This window comes from Heloderma suspectum, chromosome 5, assembly GCF_057233095.1.
Source record: "Heloderma suspectum isolate Gila_16-S chromosome 5, 16-S_ref, whole genome shotgun sequence".
Taxonomy (NCBI): Eukaryota; Metazoa; Chordata; class Lepidosauria; order Squamata; family Helodermatidae; genus Heloderma; species Heloderma suspectum.
The window spans coordinates 8,296,182-8,318,660 of record NC_139462.1 but is presented as its reverse complement, the minus strand read 5'-3'; the positions used below and the strand labels follow the sequence as shown (position 1 = coordinate 8,318,660).

At 46.9% G+C, this 22,479-nt stretch overlaps 1 protein-coding gene across 1 annotated transcript in view; it reads right to left on the bottom strand.

The window, feature by feature from the left end:
- DNAAF9 (dynein axonemal assembly factor 9) overlaps positions 1-18,765 on the bottom strand; it is a 105,403-nt gene extending 86,638 nt beyond the window's left edge. The window contains exons 1-2 of the mRNA XM_084855307.1: positions 18,420-18,765; positions 6,211-6,290 (exon numbers count right to left, since the gene is read on the bottom strand). Of these exons, the coding sequence (XP_084711433.1) occupies positions 6,211-6,290; positions 18,420-18,511 (172 nt within the window). The 5' untranslated portion in view covers positions 18,512-18,765. The remainder of the gene's footprint in view (positions 1-6,210; positions 6,291-18,419) is intronic.
- Positions 18,766-22,479: the final 3,714 nt, after the last annotated feature.

Sequence of the window (22,479 nt, the reverse complement as noted above, 5' to 3'; positions counted from 1 at the left end):
ACAGGCTAGGAACCTGAGCCACAAGAAGCAGAAGTTTTGCTCTGCTGATCAGGGAAGATCAGGCCAGGAGGCCAGGTTCCTAGTATTTATACCGGGCCTGGCCAACCTGAAAGGTTCATACTGCCCACCGATTGTAGCAGATGATATTGAACACTCTTATTTCCTTTTATTTCTCTATGTACATTGCCCTCCTGACTCGGCTACACTCACACCTCACCATCTCACAGCTATGTCAATTAACGAGCCTCTCTGATCAATTGCTACTTCAATATACAGGACATAATATGCATTCCTTCTTGCTTTTGTTATTCACAGGATCCTTGTGTTTAAATACTTGCTACCCATCCAATCACTGACCTGATTCCCCATATGGTGGGCGAGAAGAATGGGATACTGCAGATTGTCCAAACCATAGTGCAGAGCAGCAGGATTTGAGAGTGCTTCCTTAGCAATTCCACTTCCCACATATGTCTCTAAAATACAATTTCTCTCTCACTGATATGCTGTTGATCGAAGGTTCCTAATAAACTAATCTGGCGACCCAATCCTTCTGCAGCAAGCTTTGTGATTAAAACACGAGCTCATAAGAATTAAGGAACAAATCTCTGAGTCATGGCAGGAGAGAGTTGACAGGTTTCCAATAAATAACCTTCAGCTTTGCAGGATGCAACCATCAGAAAAATCATACCAAAGGCCTGCCTTGCTGAGAGGCACGATGAGAATTGTAGGCTTTGGGAGAGCGACCTAAAGGGGCGCTAGTCCCACCCGTGACGCTCTTACTCCAGATTAAACATTATCTTTCACATTTCTGCATCATAAATGGAGAGCAGGAGCAAAACAGTGCAGGGTGGGTGGGTGGGGAGGATATATTTCACCCTACTGTTAAAGCTTCATCTCTCCTGGGGGTGGGAGGCAGTCACGCTTACAAGCTACTCATTAAACTGGAAGGTGGGAAGAAGGAGATAAGAGCTTCTACCAAGAGCTTTAGGATGGCAGCCAAGGTAATATTTTGGACAACCATCATTGTTCTCAATTGATTAAAGGCCACCCATGCTTACAGAACATATTAGTTTACTTAGATTTCATTGCAACTTTTGCTCAGAAGTTACATCACTGAGGCACGAAATATTTTCGAAATTTGGCCTAAATAATTCATTCAAACAAGCCAGTCAAACCACACATGTCCACCCCGTGGACACACATCTTGCAAGGAGGAGACACACACCACTCTCCAACATCAAATATGGCAGGGTGTCCCCAAACCTTTTGGGCCGAAGGGCACATTTGGAATTTTGAGACAGTGCATAAGCATTCTCACAAAATGGCTGCCATTGGAGGGCTTCCAATTCACAAAATGGCTGCTGCGGTGGACATAGGCAGTAACAAGATGCCCATTTCCAAGAAGGCAAACTGATGAGACTAAAAGAAAAGTAACTTAAGGAACCTTAAAAATCAGGAGGGGCAGGGAGCCTGGTGGGTGCCAAGGTCTGCAGGCACCATGCCAGGGACCCCAGAAATACAGCATCCTTACAAATAGGTCCAATAGTCTGCTTGCCTACATATACTGATGTATCTAAATTTGTGGCCCAAAGGGAATAAAGAACCACCAATTACTGCAAAACCTCCATACCAAGTTACCCAGAACATATTATTATCCACGACAGGCGAGCAGTATAACTAGCTTGAAACTTGGCAATCATTTTGATGAGGGCTAGTGGTAAATCCCAGGCACCTGGTTACCTGAGAACCTAAAACTCTGAAGATGATGGCAACATGCTTGAATTATTTCCCAGCTCTGCTTCAGAGCTGGGGTTAAAGCAAAACCTATCCCTGAAGCTACAAGGCAGAAGAGAGCAGCAGATCTTTCCAAGGAAAAGAAAAGGAAGGGATAAAAAGAAACCAAACTTTTGGGGAAAAAACAAAGGCAAGGGGGCAGAAATGTCACATGGGGCGAGGGAAAGAGAGAACCCATTCCCAGCTTGGCTCAATGTTTCCCTTGTAGCTTCTTGGAACTGTAGCAATCCTACATTAGGCATAATTTGAGGGGCCTTTATTAAAAGGGCTAAAATTCACAAATTTGTTTCAGATGGGACCAATCACACAGAAATCTGAGATATGTAATCCCTACCACCATAAATGTATAATTAGGCCCCATCAAGCCCATGCTTCCTGAGAAAGGGTTAAAGCCATACAGGATCTGATCACAGTTAACATCTGGCAGCCTTCACTATGGTTGCAGCTCTAACGACATGGTTTCCGGTGTAACTGTTCAGTTCAGCTTTCACACAGGGTTATGCTGGGATACAGCTCAGGGGTGGCCAACAAATCCAGATTTATAAGCATGGACCAGATCTGGGAACTCAGGGAAATTGTAGAAAGAAAACCAGGCCATTCGGGTACTTTGTAAAGTTAAGCAGAGCATACAATTTAGAATATTTATATACTGCTCATTCACATGACCCAGGAATAGTGTTGACACTTGGCTGATCTTCCTCCCCCCACCCCTACCCCTGGCAATTTTTAATTTAGGGGAAAAATCCCCAAATCATAAAAGAATTAAGAGCTTTGAATATAATGGAGTTACCATTAAACACTCCCACATATATATGCCAAGCACTCTTTTTGCTATGTTGCCAACACAGCTTCGTCTTAATTACATTTCCATCGATGTCGTACATCCAGGAGCTCCTCCCATCTTGATACTGCAGCTCACAATCCTCACCTCCAGGAATACAGGGAAGAGACCCCTAAACTGATTCCTCATGCACTTCTATTTCCCCTGGCCTAAGCAACGTCTGCATGCATCTTAATATCCAGATCTGAGGATGCAAACCTTGAAAATTAATTCTGATCACCTGTGTGGCCTCCATCCATCATGGAAATGTATGAAAGCTACAGTATAGCACTATGGGCAATTCCAGCATTATTCATATGGAGAAGGGAAGGGTTGCCAGAAGCCATTATTGAGGAACAAGAATCTTTGCTACGCAATGGCCTGGTTCACACTTTCTTTTAATTGTGGGTTGTCCTGAACAAGGAAGTGTGCTCTGGTGCATGCTGTCCAATCGCTCCTGCTGCAAGCGGGAGCGGCTGAAAAAATCATGGACACTCTGTCTATGGGTTGCTTAGCACTGTGTCCAAACCCAGACCTCTGGCTTGTCTCTCCCCTGACAATTTTGTAAAATGTGGGATATGGGAACCAGGCCATTATGTATATAATAGGGCTTATGTTAGTAATATATTTGTTTAGATTATTGAAGCTAGACATGCCTGTGGTCATGGGGAGTGGCAAGTCTGTCAACAGCTCTCTTCAAATCCAGAAACTTTGGCTGCAATCCTATGCACACTTACTCAGAAGCAAGTCCCACTGAGTTCAATGGGGCTTGTGCTCACATAAGTGTGGCTAGGACAGCAGCAGACTGATTATCACCCCTCCCATAACCCGAACAGCCAAGTCATTTAACACTGGTCATGCAGTTCCTTAGGTAGTCTTTCACAAGTGGTCTTTCCATGCAGCACTTGCCCACACCCCAACCAGACATCATATATGTAGCTTGTGAAGACACATTTGTGTTTCACCACACTGAATTTCTTTGGGCAAAGAGTTTTACTTCTGTCTCCACACAGCCTCTTATCATATCCACAGTGGTTTTAACTTTAGGGATCCAAGAAGTCTCTCTTACTTTGATTTAAGCCAACTGACACCAACTTTCTGGCAAAGGTCTAGACTGCAGCCCTTCTGCAGGGCTGAGATTTCAATGAAAAAGCCAGAGCCAGTCAGAAATGGCACTAACTGCATCAATCATCATGGCCGGACAGGACAGACCATGTCTCAGCCGCACTAGGCCTATGGGCCAGACAGAGAGCGAGACTGCTATGTCAGGATATTGTAAAATCAGATAGGTTTCTTCTCATCATCATAAGCCTTCCTAAATTGCTTCTTATTCTGTTTTCATTTCCCTAACCACAAAGATTTCCCCTTGACTCAGGGATGGATAATATCCCATGCCCAGTATAGTGAGCAGCTTGCGACTCTGAAAAACCATGCACATTTTTTTCCAAGCTGCAACTCATTTAATGCTCATTTTTCCAGCCTATCTATAGCCTTTTCATGTGGTCTGTCCTCAACGGCTCTTTACATCAAATGCAACAAAGGCTTGCACATAAATCTTACTAACTCAAAATAAAGAAAGAAAAGAGAGAAACAAGCCTTCCAATGATCCACTTTGGAAGGGAAAATGAGAGAGAGAAAGAAAAACAGAAAAGTATAACTCACATCACATCTCACTTCACCATCAGCCTTACTCATAACCATGCAGGAAGCATGACCAGATTGTTTGAAATTTGTCAGTCCTGCCTCCATATTTAGAGATAAATCTCTTAGGAACAGCCAAGGAGGTCAGCTGCACTGTCAGCCTTCAGTACTCTTAGAAAAAAGAGTTACTCTTTCTACTTTTGCAGAATCAGTCTCTCAGCAACTAAGGATGCTCTGGGCGTACAGCCTGCATGGGATGGATCCAGGGCCCATCGAAAGCACGTGGCCTAGCCACAGAGTCTGAGAGGACAGTTGTACTCACTTATACTGAGATATGCTACAGGCTATCCCCAAAGCTACTTCCCCACAAAACCCCCTGATCACCCTGCAATTCTTGGAGGACTGGACCATCAAGCAAGACTGCAGGAACAAGTCAAGTAGATCTGGCACTTCTAGGAGAAATCGTAAACATGTGTTGCTTTAAGCTGGTAGGACAAATGAGGGTGCGCCAGGCTGCCAGGACGAACAGGCACCCAGCTTCACTCTGCTGCTCATGGCAGCCAGACAAGTCAGAATACGGAGAGGGGTCCCATCCCAGCTATGGGACCCAAGCCATAACAGAAGGCCCAGGAGAACTAGCAGGGACAGTTCAAAGGACCCGATGCTCAGGGTGAAGAATGCTGCAGCCAGGGCTTTGCCCTACAGCAAGCATATCATGAGGGAGCAGTAGCAGCAGTCAGAGCGTCGCCCTCGTCAGGCATTCCAAACTTGGGAGCATTTCCTGAAGTGTTGACAATGGCAACATCTTCAATGCCAGGAGGAGCTTCTCCCTCAACTAAGGGAGGGTTTGAAGAGATCTCCTATGGTATCTTATCTCCCTGCAATGTTTGTAGATAACCTAGAGGCACTAGGGACAGCCCAGGAGTGGGTTTTTTTTTTTGTATATATAAACATTGCAACATATCTGGGGACCTACTCACTATGAAGCAGCAAAACACTTATTTCCACCACACTGTTCTCCTTGGGCAAACTGCAAAGAAAAGAGTCATAAGGAAAAGCCAGTTTCAAGCCCAGGGTGGGAGGTGGGTGGGGGGAACGAGAGACAGATAAAGAGTGGTTAGACACCCGTTGGCTTCCTCCTAGGAACATCAATTTCTATCTTGCACCTAGGAACACAGGCAGCTGCCTTACGCTGGTCAGACTACCTTGTCCATCTAATTCAGTGTTGCCTCATCTCACCAGCAGCAGCTCTTCAGGATTTTATGCAGAGGGGTCTCTCCCATCACCTACTACCTGGGACCTCCTGCATGCAACACAGGGGCTCTAACCACTGAACTACAGTTCCTCATCATTTGCCCTGCCTCAATATACCTCTTAGAAGACCAGTAAATACTAAAAACCATACACTTCTTTTGCATTAGCTACAGGTTTAAATAGTTGATTCTGAAACATCTAATAAGGCCCCTCTCCACCACAGGTTAAAGACTGCCTTCTTGGACTCTTCTTTCCATTTGTTTCTAAGGGGCTCCATGTTTAATTCACTAAAACACTCCTGCCTGCTAATGGATGGGCCACATTCCTCACAATATTTCTGCATTCATTCATTCATTCATTCATTGCATTTATATCCCGCCTTTTTTCCTCTTGCAAGGAACCCAAGGCAGCTTACATTATCCTCCTCATCCTCTCCACTTTATCCTCACAACAACAACCCTGTGAGGTAGGGTGGGCTGAGAGTCTGTGACTGGCCCAAAGTCACCCAGTGAGCTTCCATGGCCGAGTGGGGACTAGAACCCCGGTTTCCCAGCCCCTAGTCCAACATTCTCACCACTACACCAAGCTAGCTCTTATGTACTGGGAATATTCAAAAAGTTTTGAAGCTCCACAGGCCTCTCAGTCTAGTTTGCACATTTCAGTAAAACTGTCAAGGCATATTAATAACTAAAAGAATTTACCCAAAATGCACAGTATTCCATCTGGCTGGGATTTGCTGCTCTGAGTCAGAATGCTCTGAATTTGCCGAAGGCGGCTACAGCTGAAAAGAGAAATAAGAGACAGAGTTAGAGGTGATGCTTAAAAAGGATTCGAGGCTGATGGAACCTGGGCTTGGTGAAACCGATTGCCCCGACAATAAAGCGTGAGCTGTTCCAACACTGCCAGTGCTTGCATAAACGTAGCAGAAATCCATCTTTGTTTTTTCCACAGGATTTTGCAAAATGCTCTCTTATGGGTGGCCTGCCCACTCACTTTTTCTTTGCAATTTCTGCATCTATCGCTCTCTGCACGAATTGCTTGAGTGTATCCATCAATTGGACCTACTCGCCTTCCATTTTTGCTCATGCTAGAAACAAAAGCATCTTTCTCTCAATTCACTGCACTCCACAATGCAGCTTCAGATATAACGAACGCAGTGTAGCTACCACCAAGACACAATTTCTCCATTGTGGGGCCACCAAGACACATTTGCACACTGTGTTTCATGCTGAGCCCCCACCCACACCAAGCAGCAAAGTATTGTGCTGGCATACTTCACTTGGAGCACTCCAAGAAGAGTTTCATTCCAAGTCTGAATCACTACGCATTCCCTCTGGGCAGAGCACAATGCAAGGTAATACAGTCAACAGACCACAAGCATGCCAAGTGGTCAAACAGGCAAGCCTGGACATGCAAGAATCCATCCAGGCTGACCTCTGTTCTCAATGAAAAATACCTAATGGAAATCCCAGAAGGTTCAAAGGCTCACAAACAAAACATCACACCACGTCTACAGAAAGTTTTAATTTTCCCATGTTCTATTTCCCCCTTTTAAGTATGGGGAAGTTCCTTGTGAACTGAAGACCTAGTTACTTCCTAAATTTAAAAACCCTATTTAAAAATTCAAGGGGTGATGAGAGATGTATAGCTCTAACAAGTAACAATAACAAATGTACATTACAAAACTAGGTCAATCGCCACCAAATATATCCCTTACTACAGGGCTTCTTTGACAGTAGAGTGCCCCCCTCAGGGAAGGGGTATGGGCAACTAGAAGAGGGGGAGTGAAGTTCCAGGAAGGGATAGGATCCTGAGGCCAGTGGTGTTTTCCCCACCCCATTATCCTGGATTCATAGGGATGACAACATCCTTACTGCCCCATCATCCTGATGCAATATGAGAATAATAATAAGAGGTATGACTGAGACGCTGTGGGTAGATGGCTCTTATGTCTATGAATGGAGCATGCAGCCTGTTCTAGCTGAGGTTGCACACCTCCTGAGAGAACAGGTGTGTAGGCTGGGGGTACTCCTTGACCTAGCCTCATGACTGGAGACCCTTGATAGCTTGGAGTACCTCTTACCAAGTTTGGCCAGTTTGCCACTTCCGACTGTTCAGGGACAGAGATAATCTAGCCATGCAGTTCTTGCTCTGCTAACCTCCCGATTGGATACTGTAATGCACTGTACATGGGGCTGCCCTTGGAACATGATCCAGAAGCTTCAACTAGCGCAGAATGCAGCTGTCAGACTCTTAATGAGTGTGACCAGATGGGATCACATTACACCGATCCTGAGGGAGCTGCACCAATTGCCTATTTGCTTCCAGGCTCAATAAGAGGTGCTGGTTTTGACCTTTAAAGGTCTAAATGGCTCTGGACCCAAATACCTGAAGGAGCACCTCTCAAACGAACATAGGAAGCTGCCTTACACTAAATCAGACCGTGGGTCCATCTAGCCCACTATTGTCGTCACTGACTAGCAGCAGTGGCTCTCCAGGGTTTCAGGCAGGAGTTTTACCTGGAGATGCTGCTGGGGATTGAACCAGGGACCTTCTGCATGCAAAACAGGTGCTCCACCCCTGAGCTGCAGTCCCTCTCCCTAGACCAGCCTGCCCATGTCTTAAGACCTGCTAGGGAGGTTCATAAAGTACCTTCCACACGATACATGTCAAGGAGGGAGACAGCCTTCTGTGGAACACCCTCTCCATAGAAATTCGGCTGGCACCTGCTTAGCTATCCTTCCGGCACCAGGTTAAAACGTTTGTTTGCCTGGGCATTTTAGATGCTAGTCTGTCCCACTGTATTTTACTGCCTTCTTGAAGTTGTTTTTACAACTGTATTTTAGTTGTTTTGGTATTTTATGGTCTTGTGGCCATTTTTGGTCCTATTTTGCTGGAGCTGCCCCCGCAACATCAGCTCCAGGTTTTGTGGGTCCCTTGGGCAAAGCATCCTCAATGCCCCCCCTTCACTCAATGAGCCTACTCCCTCAGCACCCTTGTCATCAGCTGCTGCTGCTGCTCCTCACTGCTACCACCTGCTTGTTTGCCAAACAAAGAGCCTGTGAGCAAGCAGGCCATGGCAGCTACTACTATTCCTCCCCAGCACCGCTGTTTGCTTGCTTGTTTCTTCACATCTCCCTGGGCCAGGGCAAGAGGTGGATCAGCAAGAAGGCTGCAGTAGTGAAAAGGAGGAGCAGGTCAAGGGGGCTCTTGGCAGTGGGCTCCCTAACAAGCTGAGGGTCCTGGGCAGGTGCCTGATCATGCGGACCCTCGACATCAGCCCTACTGCCCTGATATCTATTTGACGAAGGGTTGCTTAAAGATATGTTAATAAATAAGGCAATTCAGAAAAGAACTGCTGCCCTGTGTGTGGCTTTAGAAAGAAGTTAGAGATATCCTGCTGCATTCCCCTTCCGATGCCAGTAGAGGATTAATACTCCGGTCCACAGACCCTTGAACGTAACGGCAGGCTGGACACAACTGCATGCAAAGATCTCTGCAAAATCACATGTATCTGTGTCAAAATACAATGGTGACTGTGCAACCGCACATGTAACAGCATCTTCTCCTTATGGATTCACGGAAAATAAATGCCCAGTTTTATCAGGAGATACCTCAACCCAGGGGATAGCAGGTGATAAACTGGCTGTCATCAAGTCCAAAGTAATTGGCTTAGGAATACTCCTGCCTTAACAGGTCTCATTTGCCATATTGTGAAGAGGAGTTAAATAAGCGCCTAGGCAGATGGCTCTTCAGTTTCAACTTGCAGGTAACATCATCCTCACAGCTGCCATTCGCCAAAAATAAATGGTAGCATTTCTCCTCTTCCACCCACTCCCTGCCTCCACTTTTGTTTCGGAAAATGTATTCAAGAGGAAACGCTTTTCTATCTGTCATCCAAAATCCACAACGAAAGGCAGGCCATCTCAGTTCCCACTCAAAACCTTTTATCTTATGTTAAGTATGTAAAGAAACACTGACAACAAGAAACACACCAATACGTTCTCAGTTATTTTCAGTACCATCCTCCTGGGCTGCCCTCTAGTTCGTTTCACCTCTTTAAAACAACAGCAACCCTCAAGCCATTATTCTATACAACTTGGACTCTCTTGTTGAAATATTCATCTGAGGGTCAAACGACACATTACATTCAATGCATGATTGCACTTAATGCATTTTTATTTAAAAAAAAAAAAAAAACAGCAGCAGCTCCGGGGGGCGGGATTTGGTTAGAGACTGTGGTGCAGAGGAAAATGGTTCCCCCCATGGCACGGCTCCAATCCTAATCCTCCTATGACTGCTGTTTAAAACAGACACACCAAATACGATCATATGACCAACCCCTTGAGTAGGAAAAAAAACTTGTATGCAAGAGCAAGAGCAGCCAATAAAACAGTCACCATAAATTGTCACGCCCATCATTCAATTCACATTCATCAGCCACAGTAACAGTAGCTTGGGTGTGGCCAGCTGGACCTTCTCCCCCATCAACAGGAGATCGCCATCATGAATGGCTTTCAAAAGGCAGACTGCTGTATGATGTGGGGCCTGCAGTTAAGAAAAAATGTCAAAAGCCATTCTAGACATGCAAAATTAGTTGTGAAGTCTTCGGGACTGCAACTTATCTTATGTTTGCAATGTCTAATCATTAGATCAATATGTACACAACTCACTATTATTCTGTTATTTGCGAAGCTGAAGCGTGACGGCACTGAATAACTTATTCCCTTGACTTGAGGACAAAGTATCTGAAACAGACTGTTGTAAATTGGAATCACACTTTTGTGGGCGAGGGCATGAGAAGAGACATCCAAGGAAAAGAGTTATAGCAAAAGCTGCACTATGACGGTTCCAGGCTGCAGCTTTACCCAAGTTGCAGGGCAACGTGATTGGACTATACAACTTGAACAATGGTGTTTTCCCAACGCGGACAGGGCTATATTTCCAACAGCAGCAAGTATCTCCTTATGTCCACCACCAGAAGCCAGGAGCCAGAGAGGCATCATCGGATGCCTGGTGAGGAAGTCCCAGTCTGTGAAGAATTCTTAACAGCTTAGGGAAGCATTTCTGGGACAGGGGTATTTCTCTGACCCAGAGATGGAGCAGCAAAGCAGAAGGTGGAACAAAAGAGGACTGGTCTAAGGCTTACAAACACCTTTGCTTCCCTCCCACACTTCTTGCACTTGCCACTGGGAGCAACAAGAGATATAATCGGCAGCTTGGGTGAGGAAGCCCTGCCTGCAAGGGACTTTAACTGCTCAATTGCCTATTTTACTACATTTCACATATACTGTAAACAGCATTCACAATTTCAGTTAGAGTAGGTGGGGTATAATTTTTTTTAAGTCCACATGGCACCCAAGCTTTGCCCAGATGACACAATCATGGTGCCCCACAGCACTGCCAAAGCTTTAGCTACCGTGGCATAGTCTCAGCTCCAACTCTGTTTGGACCACCATTCTTCAGACCTGCCCACAACCACTCTGCTCTTGGCACTCAAAAGTAGCAGTGAGGGCACCTATCCTTTTAGGCAATGGGTACTTCCCTTGCTCCTCACACTACCTATGAGAAGGCATTGTACAAATAATTGTCTTTTTTTCCTTTAACACAGCGGTCCCCAACCTTTTTGGCACCAGGGACTGGTCTCGTGGAAGACAATTTTTCCACGGACTAGGCGGGGGGGGGGTTCCGCTGGTGGACTTCCGGCTGGTGGGACGCAAATGGCGATGCCATTTGTGTCCCTATTCTTTGCAGTAATCGGCTATGTAAAGATTTACTTGAAGAACAGGGACGCAAATGGCATCCGCTATGCGGACACCATTTGTGTCCCAGTGGCTGGAAGTCTGTCAGCGACCGGAGCTGGCCGGCAACTCTGTGGACTCGCTGCGGAGTGGAGCTGGCCAGGGCCGGCCAGGTTTCTGGGGGGGGAGGGACGGATCGCCTCCCCGCGCAGACCCAAGGTGAGGGGGTTTTGCACACCCCTGTGGCCCCACTGCTATCAGGCCACGGACCGGTACCAGTCTGTGGACTGGGGGTTGGGGACCCCTGCTTTAACAGATTTTCTGCAGTTAAAAAGACAGAAGCAGCAGTGGGAAAACAGGGAAGGGTTACAAGTGGAAGATGATGTCTGGCCTCTGTAAAATTCTGTAACTGAGGCAGGCTGATGGTGCTATAAAAGCCTTGTTTGGAAGCACCCAAGATCTCAACACGTGTGCTGGAGAACATATGCAACCCATGGTCCCTAATGTAGACAATATTTGGTCCTCTCCAAAAACTGCTTGTCTCATTTATTCATTTCATCTGCAACTGGGGTAATGAAATAAGATTCAGAAAACAACACTATTATTCCAACAGAAATAGCTTGAAACAGACAAACCAGAGGAAGAAAGGGGCTGCCTGATTTTTCCAGCCTAACTGAAAAGTTTGGTCATTCAATAGGATAAACTGCCACACGGTGTGAAGGAGTGTAGAGTCACTGGCATTCCTCTTCCTGTTTACACAGAAACGGCATCCTGTGGGAAGCACAGCACAAAAGAATGTGTTTGTTGGGACTGACAGCCAAGCAGCACACAGACCGCAGCACCAGTGGCCAGGGAGAACTGGCCACACAGGCGTTGGGACCTCAGGATGAAAATGAGTGCTCTGTGTGTTTGTGGGTACTTCTCATGCCAAGTTAAGACTGCACATTACTTGGGGCTGGGGGAAGAAAAACACAGCAAGAGAAAAACTGCACCAAGATACATGACAGCGAAAACCATGGGAGGGAATCATCTCACCAGCTCCCACCCCACCCCCAGAGGGTGCTTCCAGGCGGAGGTCTCCTAATGCTAACAATCAAAAGGCATGGTGTGACGATTCCGTCTTTTCTTTCTTAACAGACTTTCTGTGGAAAGAAAAAAGACAGAAGGAGTGGTGGGAAAATACGGGAGAGTTGCAAGTAGAAGGCGACATCTGGACCCCCTGTAAAACTCAGTGAGTGAGGCTGCGCAACTGCAAAATAAAAGCCTCATCTGGAAGCACACACAATCTGCTTCCTTATGGGAGCAACCATGTTGCTGTGTTTCCCACACCACTGTAGGCCTCAGGGACATTTCCATGAGATGCAAGGCTGGGAACTGTCAATATTTGATTTTTTCTTCATATCTGAACAAATGGCTTAATATGTCGGGGTGGGGGAGGCTACCTAGAGCAGAATAGGCCTGATGTTCAGAGCACAATTTAGTGCCAAAACTGTGGTAGGCAGTCTGAAGGAGAGATACTTTAAGTGCAAACGGAACAAGCCCAATATAGATTCTCACAGTGGCAGCACACATACACGGCTGCTCTGCCTCACTCTGTTGGGAACATATCAAAAGGGTGTCCACGGACCTGGAGTGGGACCGGTACTTTTTAACTTTTTAACCTTAAAACAATCTGGAAGATGCAAGGTAGCCAGGTTTGCTGATGACACCAAGTCGTTTAGGAAATAAAAATGAAAATGGGATTGCAAAGGGCTCCACAGGAATCTCTCCAAACGGAGTGAATGGGCAATAAAATGGCAAATGTGGTACAGTGTAAGCAAGTGTAAAGCAATACGCACTGGGGCAAAAAACCCTAATGTCACATATATACTGATAGGGGCTGAGCTGATGGCGAAGGGTTCTTGAGGTCATGGTGGATAGTTCAATGAAAATGTCGACCAAGTGTGAGACAGCTGTGAAAAAGGCAAATTCCATATTAGAGATCAGTAGCAAAGGGACTGAAAACCACACTGCCAATATCATAATCTGGAATTCTATCTACATTTACGGTTGCCTAACCTCAAAAAGGATATTGTAGAGCTAGAAAAGGTGCAGAAAATGGCAACCAAACCAATCCGGGGACTGGAGCAACCCCCCTACAAGGAAAGATTGTAACATTCAAGGCTTATTTTAAAAAAAAAAGGTGAATAAGTGGGAGGACCTGATCGAGGCTTATAGAACCATTCATGCTTGGAGAAAATGGAAAGAGGTTTTTCTCCCTCTCTCACAATACTAGAACCCAGTGGGGTCATCCCATGCAGCTGAAAGGTAGGAGATTTAGGACAGACAAACAGAAGTGCTTCTTCACATTGCACATAGTTAAACTGCGGAATTCATTCCCACAAGGTGAGGTGGTGGCCACCAACTTGGACAAATTTCAAGGGGGATTAGATAAGGCTATCAGTGGCTACTAGTCATGAAGGCTATATAATACTTTCAGGATCAGAGGCAGCATGCCTCTGGCTACCCGTTGCTGGGGAATAACAGTGGGAGAGAGCTATTGCCTTTATGTCCTGCTTGGGGTCTTCCTAGAAGCTCCTGGTTAGCCACTGTAGGAGACAGAATACTGGACTAAATAAGCTTTTCATCTGATCCAGCAGGGCTTTTCTTATGTTCACCTATTCCAGCACCTCAAGCAAGTGAGCCAAGACACCATGTAGACCTGTAGCACGAGAGCTTCATGCAAGAATATTTCACTACCTGTTCCCAGTTCCACACTGTAGGTGGAAGTTTACAAATCATTCAGCAGACACTCACACACAACCCAGATAAAGCAGATAAGACCCACAGAGGCCAATGGGACTACTCACAAGTACATTTGCATAGATGCATCTTTATGGTAAAAACCCATCAGATTATTCAAACCTAGCTTTCCAAAGAATCTTTGCTGCACAGGCTGGACAGATCCTCACAGAAGATGTATTTGGAGAGATTCACATAATAAGTCTGAAAGTACAACTTCCCTCACACCTATATGAGTCATCATCCCAAATGGTGTTATTTTCACAGGCATCCCCATCAAATATAGCACAACCTGCCAACTAACTTTATCTCACCAAGACTTGCAACAGATATGAGTTCTTTCACACTAGTGCAGATGTGGGAAGGGAGACTCAATCAAGCCTGACATCATGGGAATAAGCAGAATGGGTAAGGGAAGAGTCTCCAGGAACTGATGATAGGGATGGCTTAGGAAGGAGACACACCACTAAGGGCACAATTCCATTCAGCTAGGTGACCGCCTATCCAATGCAGGGCAGGAGAAGAACGCAGGGGATTGTTCCTGCCACACTTCTCCTGCCCTGGATTTTCGACTAGACAGCTGATTACAGCTGTCTAGCCACGGGTGGGCAGAGTGGTGGAGGAGGCTGCTGTACGACACATTGGATGTGTTGTACAGGCATTTCCACCCTCCACGCCCTGGAACGCCCTCCAGGAACCCCCCTTTTCAGCCGCTCCGTGCTCCTCTTGCAAGCATGGAGCTGTTCCGTGCTGCCTCCAGGGCAGCACGGAAGTGGGGGGAGGTCGGTTCTCCAGGAACCGACCTCAGAGCATGGGCTCCGAGGTCAGTTCCTGGAAAAACATATCCTATGGCTGTCTAGCGGCCATAGGATTGTTCTCTTAGGCACCAAGTGTCTCTCTTGCCCTCGATGGCAATCATTTTACTATCCTTCCTGCTCAAATGGTCACTGAAGAGGAAATATAGAAATATCAGTGTGTATTTCATGGGAGCTGCACATTTTGTGGGTTTATGCAATTTTTATTTAGAGGACACTGAACATTATTTTCCTTCCCTTTGACACACAGCCAGGGCTTTTACTAGTTTGCGTTTCAACTTCCAAGCACCCTGCATCAGCCCACTCATTTTGAAGTGCTTGGGAGAGACACAAAACATTATCTTGGGATAGTTCTCCCCTTAAAGCAGAGGAATGTCCCACCCCCTCCACACACACTGTGCAAAACTTGTATCTGTAACTTGTAACTTGCATCTTGCAAGCATCGCTTAGCAATGCAGGAAGTACACTGTATGCAGTGAAACTACTGCTTCTCTTCTCCCTCTTGCTCAATTTGAATTGAAAAGAACCATTAAGTTAAACAAGGAATGGGAAAAAAATCGGAATGGAATGCCAAAGAGAGCTGGTAGGAGAATGTGAACAGATGACATTTTAAGAGGAGATGTTACAGTTGTGGGCAAATGTGGTATGGAGCTCAGCACTTACAGATGTTTCTCAAGAATGAAATTCCCAAAGTAGCTCTGAAACAGCGGCTCAGTTCCCAAGGTCATTCATTCCTGCAAGCTAATAAGCTCCATTAGAAGCCATTTGTTTTATTTTTAAAATCAAGAAATGCTTAAGTCATCAGAACTCACAACAAATTCCAGGTCCCAAATATTGCATTCTTTATAATTACTGCCCAGGAATATTTGAAAACAGTGTTTTTTTTCCCACATGAACAGCTGTAACACACAGCCCCACACCTAATTCCTCCTCCCAGTCATCCCCCCCCAACTCACTTGTGACTAATTTAATTTGCCACTGCACAAGGAAGAGGAATTTAACCTTCACACAGACAGCCGTGTAAATACATCGCAAACAGAAAGGCCGCTATTCTTTGTGCCTGCCTTGGAGGACTTAAGAGGCATGCGCACACACGCACCACACACACCCTTTACGAATTAGCATCTCATTCTCGCCTGGTGCATTTGCGAGGAAAAGGGAGGAATGCTCGATACAAACACACGATGGAACACACTGATGGAAAATATTTTTTGCATATTTCTAGAATCTAAAGTTGCAGGGTATCTGAGATTTATTGATTCAATGTTATTCTCTCTAAATGGCTTGAATGTATCGTCTCAATTGTACAGGGCTTCAACCACCTCTATGCGAGTATATTAAATACCTCATTTGTCTAATGTATTTCAGTTCATAACATTGTCTCCCAACCAACTGCTCAACAGCAAGCCCCATGATGAAGGAGAAACAGCTGCCATTACCCAAGTCCATCCGTGCTGCATCCTATTCATACCAGTGAATCCTACCCTAAAGCCCATCTTTCCTTCAATCTTTCCTGCAAAGCAAACACTTCAAACTTGCTCTGTCCTAAACTGGCCCATCCAACCCTCTCATCTCTCACAAGCCATCTTGTGCCTAAAAAGCCTCTATCAGCTCAACAACATGTCCCCAAATTTCATCTACCCTAAGTGCCTCATCAGAAGGATGGGAAATAGCTCCAATTCTGAGGTGCCAGGATTACATTTCTAGGCATTCAGGAGACTCTGCATTCTGTGCGTCAACACCAGCCTCTCTTCTTAGCACTCCTTGCCTTTGAACCACTTGTTCAGTGGTTCAGTCTTTAGTCTCACAACTCTTGATTCCAGCACTGCATGCTGTCTATCCACAGTTCAGTCTTAAGACTCTGTTCTTTTCTCAGCCTCTTCTCTGGCACTGCCCTTATCTGTTAGACCAACACTGAAAAGTGCCAGTGGAGTCCCAAAGCATCTACAGAACACCCCTTACCCTACAGAGACACCTCATCCTACTACCTGCCTTCAATAATTCCTGTATTTCAATACACCTTTACATCCCCAGCTGATCACACTATCCTTTTCTCTCCAGCCTCTTGATCAAACCCAACTATTTATGCCCATAGAGGATGGGCCTTGGGAAGACTTGGACCTCTGAATAAACTTTGTGAGAGGAGGGCAGGCTACAGCGAATTGGACCTACAATCCTAAACTACTTGCCTGGTAGAGCTGGAATTATAACCAGAGGGATCTGTTTCCACAAAGCATGCTTAGGCGAGCAAGCACTGAACTTTTCATTCTAAGGTGTCCTTGGCTGGAATTAACTAGTCATTTGGTTTCTAAAAAGAAATGCCATGACGCCAGCTTGAATCCCACAGAGAGAGCAGAATGCAAACTAATAAACGTTTCCAGACTCGCACCCACTTTTCCCACTCTCGGGAACCCCCAATGCTCCCTACTCCCCACCTATTTCCTGCACTCCCTAAGCTTCTGCTCCAAACCCTTCATGCACCCACCACCCATACTCCACTCCCTGCACAACCTCCCTTCGGACCTCCATCCTTGCCCTGTATACTCTGTGTGGAGGCAAACCCCGAATTCTACTCTACCCCTGTCACCCACAACCCCTTCAGGATCAACGCACGCCATGTCCCAGCCCCTACCTGCTAGGCTTCGCTCCCCTGCACCCATGCGCCAATGCCCACCTTGACTGCTAAATCCTCAGCCCACAGCTTCTGCCCAAGCCCTCCACTCAGCCACTGCACTCCCACAAGCCCCTCAAGCCCTCTCCCCACTACTCACCCCTGCCCTGCACGTTCTGAACCACGCTGGCCTTCTTCCGCCCATGACACCCTCTCCCTCCCCTTCCACACCTGCCCCCTTCCCCATCTTACCCTACCACCCTCAACTCCCCCATGTACTCCCACCCTCACCCATTATTACCACCCCAAAACATTCTGCACCAGGGCAACCCCCTGCACCCTAAAACTTCATCGCACAACCCCTCCCTCCCAAACCCCTCCTTTTCTCATCAAATACCCCCAAGTGCTCATCTACACTTAATCCCCCCAGAAGCCCCACCCAGCCCTCCACTAACCCCAAGCCTTGTTAACACTCCAATGCGCGTGCACACATTGCATATCTGCATCAGGACAGCCCCCCCCACATCCCCCATAGAGTCTTTCCCCATATCCCACCTCTTCAGTCCCCCCCATCTTCCCCATAGCCCCCCAATCTCCCCTCCATCTTCGCCGTAGGGGCCCCTTCCCAATCTCCCCCCAAATTATCCCCACAGCAGCCCCCTCCCCCAAACTCTCCCATCCCCCCCATAGAGGTCTCCCTCCCCAATTTCCCCACACAGGTTTTCTCCACAGGGGTCTCCCCTCCCTCAATCTCCCCTATTTCCCCTCCCCCATTTTCTCCATAGGGATCCCCCTCCCCAAATCTCCCCCTCACATGTTCAACATAGGGGTCCCCGCCCCCTATCTTCCCCACAGAGGCCCCTCCCTCAATCTCCCTCCCACATGTGCCCCATAGGGGTCTCCCCCTCAATCCCCCCCGCCCCACCAGCCCTCCCTGCCGCTCAGAAGCCCCCTCCCCTCACCTGACGCTGAGCTGGGCCCCGCCCCGGGCCTTGGAGCGCCCCCTTCGGGCGGGGGGCAGAAGCAGGGGGCTCCGCGCGGGGAGCAGCGCCATTGTCTGACAGCCCAGCGCCGGCCAGCCGACGGGGAGGGGGCCGGGGGACGGGGGCCGTACCAACCGCCCCAAAGCTGGGGGGGAGAAGGGGCCCCGCGCAGGCACGGGCGGCTTCCCCGCGCCGTCGCTGTCGAGGAGCCCTGCCTGCCGCGAAGCTGCGGCTCCGCCTTCTCCGCGGCGCCCCAGCCCGGCCTTCTCTTTCTCTCCTTCCCCGCCCCCGGCTCGCCGTAATGGTACAGCCCGACAGGACCAGCTGTTCCAGGAGAGACGGGGGAGGGATCCGGAGCCGCCCCCTGGCAACCGCTGCTGAGCAACGCGCGCCCCCGCCCCTAGCAACCACCCCCGTAGTGATTCCCTGGTGGACGCGGCAGGAGGCCTCCCTTAGCAACGCCCGGGCAGAGCGGGGCAGAGCTGGCTGGTCCTCGCTTGGCCAGGCCCGCCCCCCATCAGCCTTGCCCGACCTGGCGCCCTCCAGCTGTGCTGGGGCTGCGACTCCCATCACCCCCAGCCAGCATGGGGGTGATGGGGGCTTAAATAGCCCAATCATTCAGTTACTTCCAGGAAGAAAAAATTGCCCCCACGCAACCAAACGTGGGGGAAAAGTTGGCCTGGCTAAAATAAGGCTGCGAGGTGTGCGCGGTACTTGGCATTTTTTGCAGGGCTGGTTGTTTCTGGGGGCTTATTTTCAAGGCTGTGTTATTCCTTGCAATTGTGCGACTGTGTGTTATTAATTTGATTTTAGCTGTTTTTAGAAATCATTTTGATTATATTTGGGCTTGTACGGGACTCTGAAAGTTCATGCTCAGTCAGCTGGAAAGACAGAAGCAGAAAAAAAGAGCCCCACTTGCCCCCGGACTGTAGTAGCAACTGGCCATTGGCCATGCTGGCTGAGAATGAAGGGAGTTACAATTCACAGCATCTGGGGGGCACCTGGTTGGAGAAGACTGTTGGAATCTAAGCTGCCATTAAAATACCCATCTCCCAGTTGCCTCACCCAAATACTTTTCAAAGGGGCCAGGCCCAGATCTTGCCATGTGGGCAACTTTCAGACTTCGCGAGATGTCTGTATATGTTTGTATCCAGTTGTTGTTGTTTATTCGCTCAGTCGCTTCCGACTCTTCGTGACCTCATGGACCAGCTCATGCCAGAGCTTCCTGTCGGCCGTCGCCACCCCCAGCTCCCCCAAGGTCGAGTCCGTCACCTGCAGAGTATCATCCATCCATCTTGCCCTTGGTCGGCCCCTCTTCCTTTTGCCTTCCACTGTCCCTAGCATCAGCATCTTCTCCAGGGTATCCTGTCTTCTCATGATGTGGCCAAAATACTTCAGTTTTGCCTTTAATATCCTTCCCTCCAGTGAGCAGTCTGGCTTTATTTCCTGGAGTATGGACTGGTTTGATCTTCTTGCAGTCCAAGGCACTCTCAGAATTTTCCTCCAGCACCACAGTTCAAAAGCATCTGTCTTCCTTCGCTCAGCATTCCTTATGGCCCAGCTCTGGTAGCCATAGGTTACTACGGGGAATACCATTGCTTTAACTATGCGGACCTTTGTTGTCAGTGTGATGTCTCTGCTCTTCACTATTTTATCAAGATTTGTCATTGCTCTCCAACCAAGAAGTAAACGTCTTCTGATTTCCTGGCTGCAGTCAGCGTCTGCAGTAATCTTTGCGCCTAGAAAGACACAGTCTGTCACTGCCTCCACGTTTTCTCCCTCTATTTGCCAGTTCTCAATCAAGCTGGTTGCCATAATCTTGGGTGTTTTTGAGGTTTAACTGCAACCCAGCTTTTGCACTTTCTTCTTTCACCTTCGTCATGAGGTTCCTCAGCTCCTCCTCACTTTCAGCCATCAAAGTGGTATCATCTGCATATCGGAGATTGTTAATGTTTCTTCCAGCGTTTTTAACTCCAGCCTTGGCTTCATCAAGCCCAGCATGTCGCATGATGTGTTCTGCGTACAGGTTGAATAGGTAGGGTGAGAGTATACAACCCTGCTGTACTCCTTTCCCAATCTTAAACCACTCCGTTGTTCCGTGGTCTGTTCTTACCGTTGCTACTTGGTCGTTATACAGATTCTTCAGGAGGCAGACAAGATGACTTGGTATCCCCATACCACCAAGAACTTGCCACAATTTGTTATGATCCATACAATCAAAGGCTTTAGAATAGTCAATAAAACAGAAATAGATGTTTTTCTGAAACTCCCTGGCTTTCTCCATTATCCAGCGGATATTGGCAATTTGGTCTCTAGTTCCTCTGCCTTTTCTAGAACCAGCTTGCAAGATCTTGAGCATTACCTTACTGGCATGTGAAATAAGTGCCACTGTTCGATAGTTTGAACATTCTTTGGTGCTTCCCTTTTTTGGTATGAGGATATAAGTTGATCTTTTCCAATCTGTTGGCCATTCTTGTGTTTTCCAAATTTGCTGGCATATGGCATGCATCACCTTGACAGCATCATCTTGCAAGATTTTAAACAGTTCAGTTGGGATACTGTCATCTCCTGCTGCCTTGTTATTAGCAATGCTTCTTAAGGCCCATTCAACGTCACTCTTCAGGATGTCTGACTCTAACTCACTGACCACACCGTCAAATCTATCCCTGATATTATTATCCTTCCTGTACAGATCTTCCATATATTCTTGCCACCTTTTCTTGATCTCTTCTGCTTCTGTTAGGTCCTTGCCATCTTTGTTTTTGATCATACCCATTTTTGCATGGAATTTACCTCCGATGTTTCTAATTTTCTGGAAGAGGTCTCTTGTCCTTCCTATTCTATTATCTTCTTCCGCTTCCACGCATTGCTTGTTTAAGAATAATTCCTTATCTCTTCTGGCTAACCTCTGGAATTTTGCATTTAATTGGGCATATCTCCCCCTATCACTCTTGATAGGAAATTTCTGGTTTCCTTCTTTCTTGGGCTGCTTCCAGTGGCTCAGCAGACAGCCATCTTGCCTTCTTCGTTTTCTTTTTCTTTGGGATGTTTTTTGTTGCTGCCTCCTGAAGAATATTGCGAACTTCTGTCCATAGTTCTTCCGGGACCCTATCTACTAAATCTAGTCCCTTAAATCTATTCTTCACCTCCACTGCATATTCATTAGGAATATTAGTGAGCTCATATCTACCTGATCTGTGGGTCTTCCCTATTCTCTTTAGTCTGATTCTGAATTGTGCAATAAGAAGTTTGTGATCTGAACTACAGTCAGCTCCAGTCTTGTTTTTACCAACTGCATAGATGTCCACCACCTTTGGCTACAAAGGATGTAGTCAATCTGATTTCGGTGTTGACCATCTGGTGAAGTCCATGTATAAAGTCGTCTTTTAGGTTGTTGGAAGAGAGTGTTTGTTATGCACTGTGAGTTGTCTTGGCAAAATTCTATCAGCCTATGTCCTGCTTCATTTTATTCTCCCAGACCATGCTTGCCTGTAATTCCAGGTGTCGTTTGACTACCCACCTTAGCATTCCAGTCTCCTGTAATGAAAATAACATCTTTTTTTGGTGTACTATCCAGTAGGTGCTGCAGATCCTCATAGAACTGATCTATTTCTGCTTCTTCAGCATCTGTGGTTGGGGCGTATATTTGGATCACTGTGATGTTAAATGGCTTACCCTGAATTCGAATTGAGATCATTCTGTCATTTTTTGGATTGTATCCAAGCACTGCTTTAGCCACTTTATTATTAATTATGAAGGCTACTCCATTTTTTCTGTGGTCCTCTTGTCCACAGTAGTAGATCTAGTGGTCATCTGATGTGAAGTGGCCCATTCCAGTCCATTTCAGTTCACTGACACCCAAAATGTCTATATTTAATCTTGACATCTCCCCAATAACCACATCCAATTTGCCCTGGCTCATAGATCTTACATTCCAGGTTCCTATGGTGTGTTGATCTTTAGAACATCGGATTCGTCGTTCACCACCAGCACCATTGGCTGCTAGCTGTGCTTTCGGCTTTGAGCTAGCTGCATCATC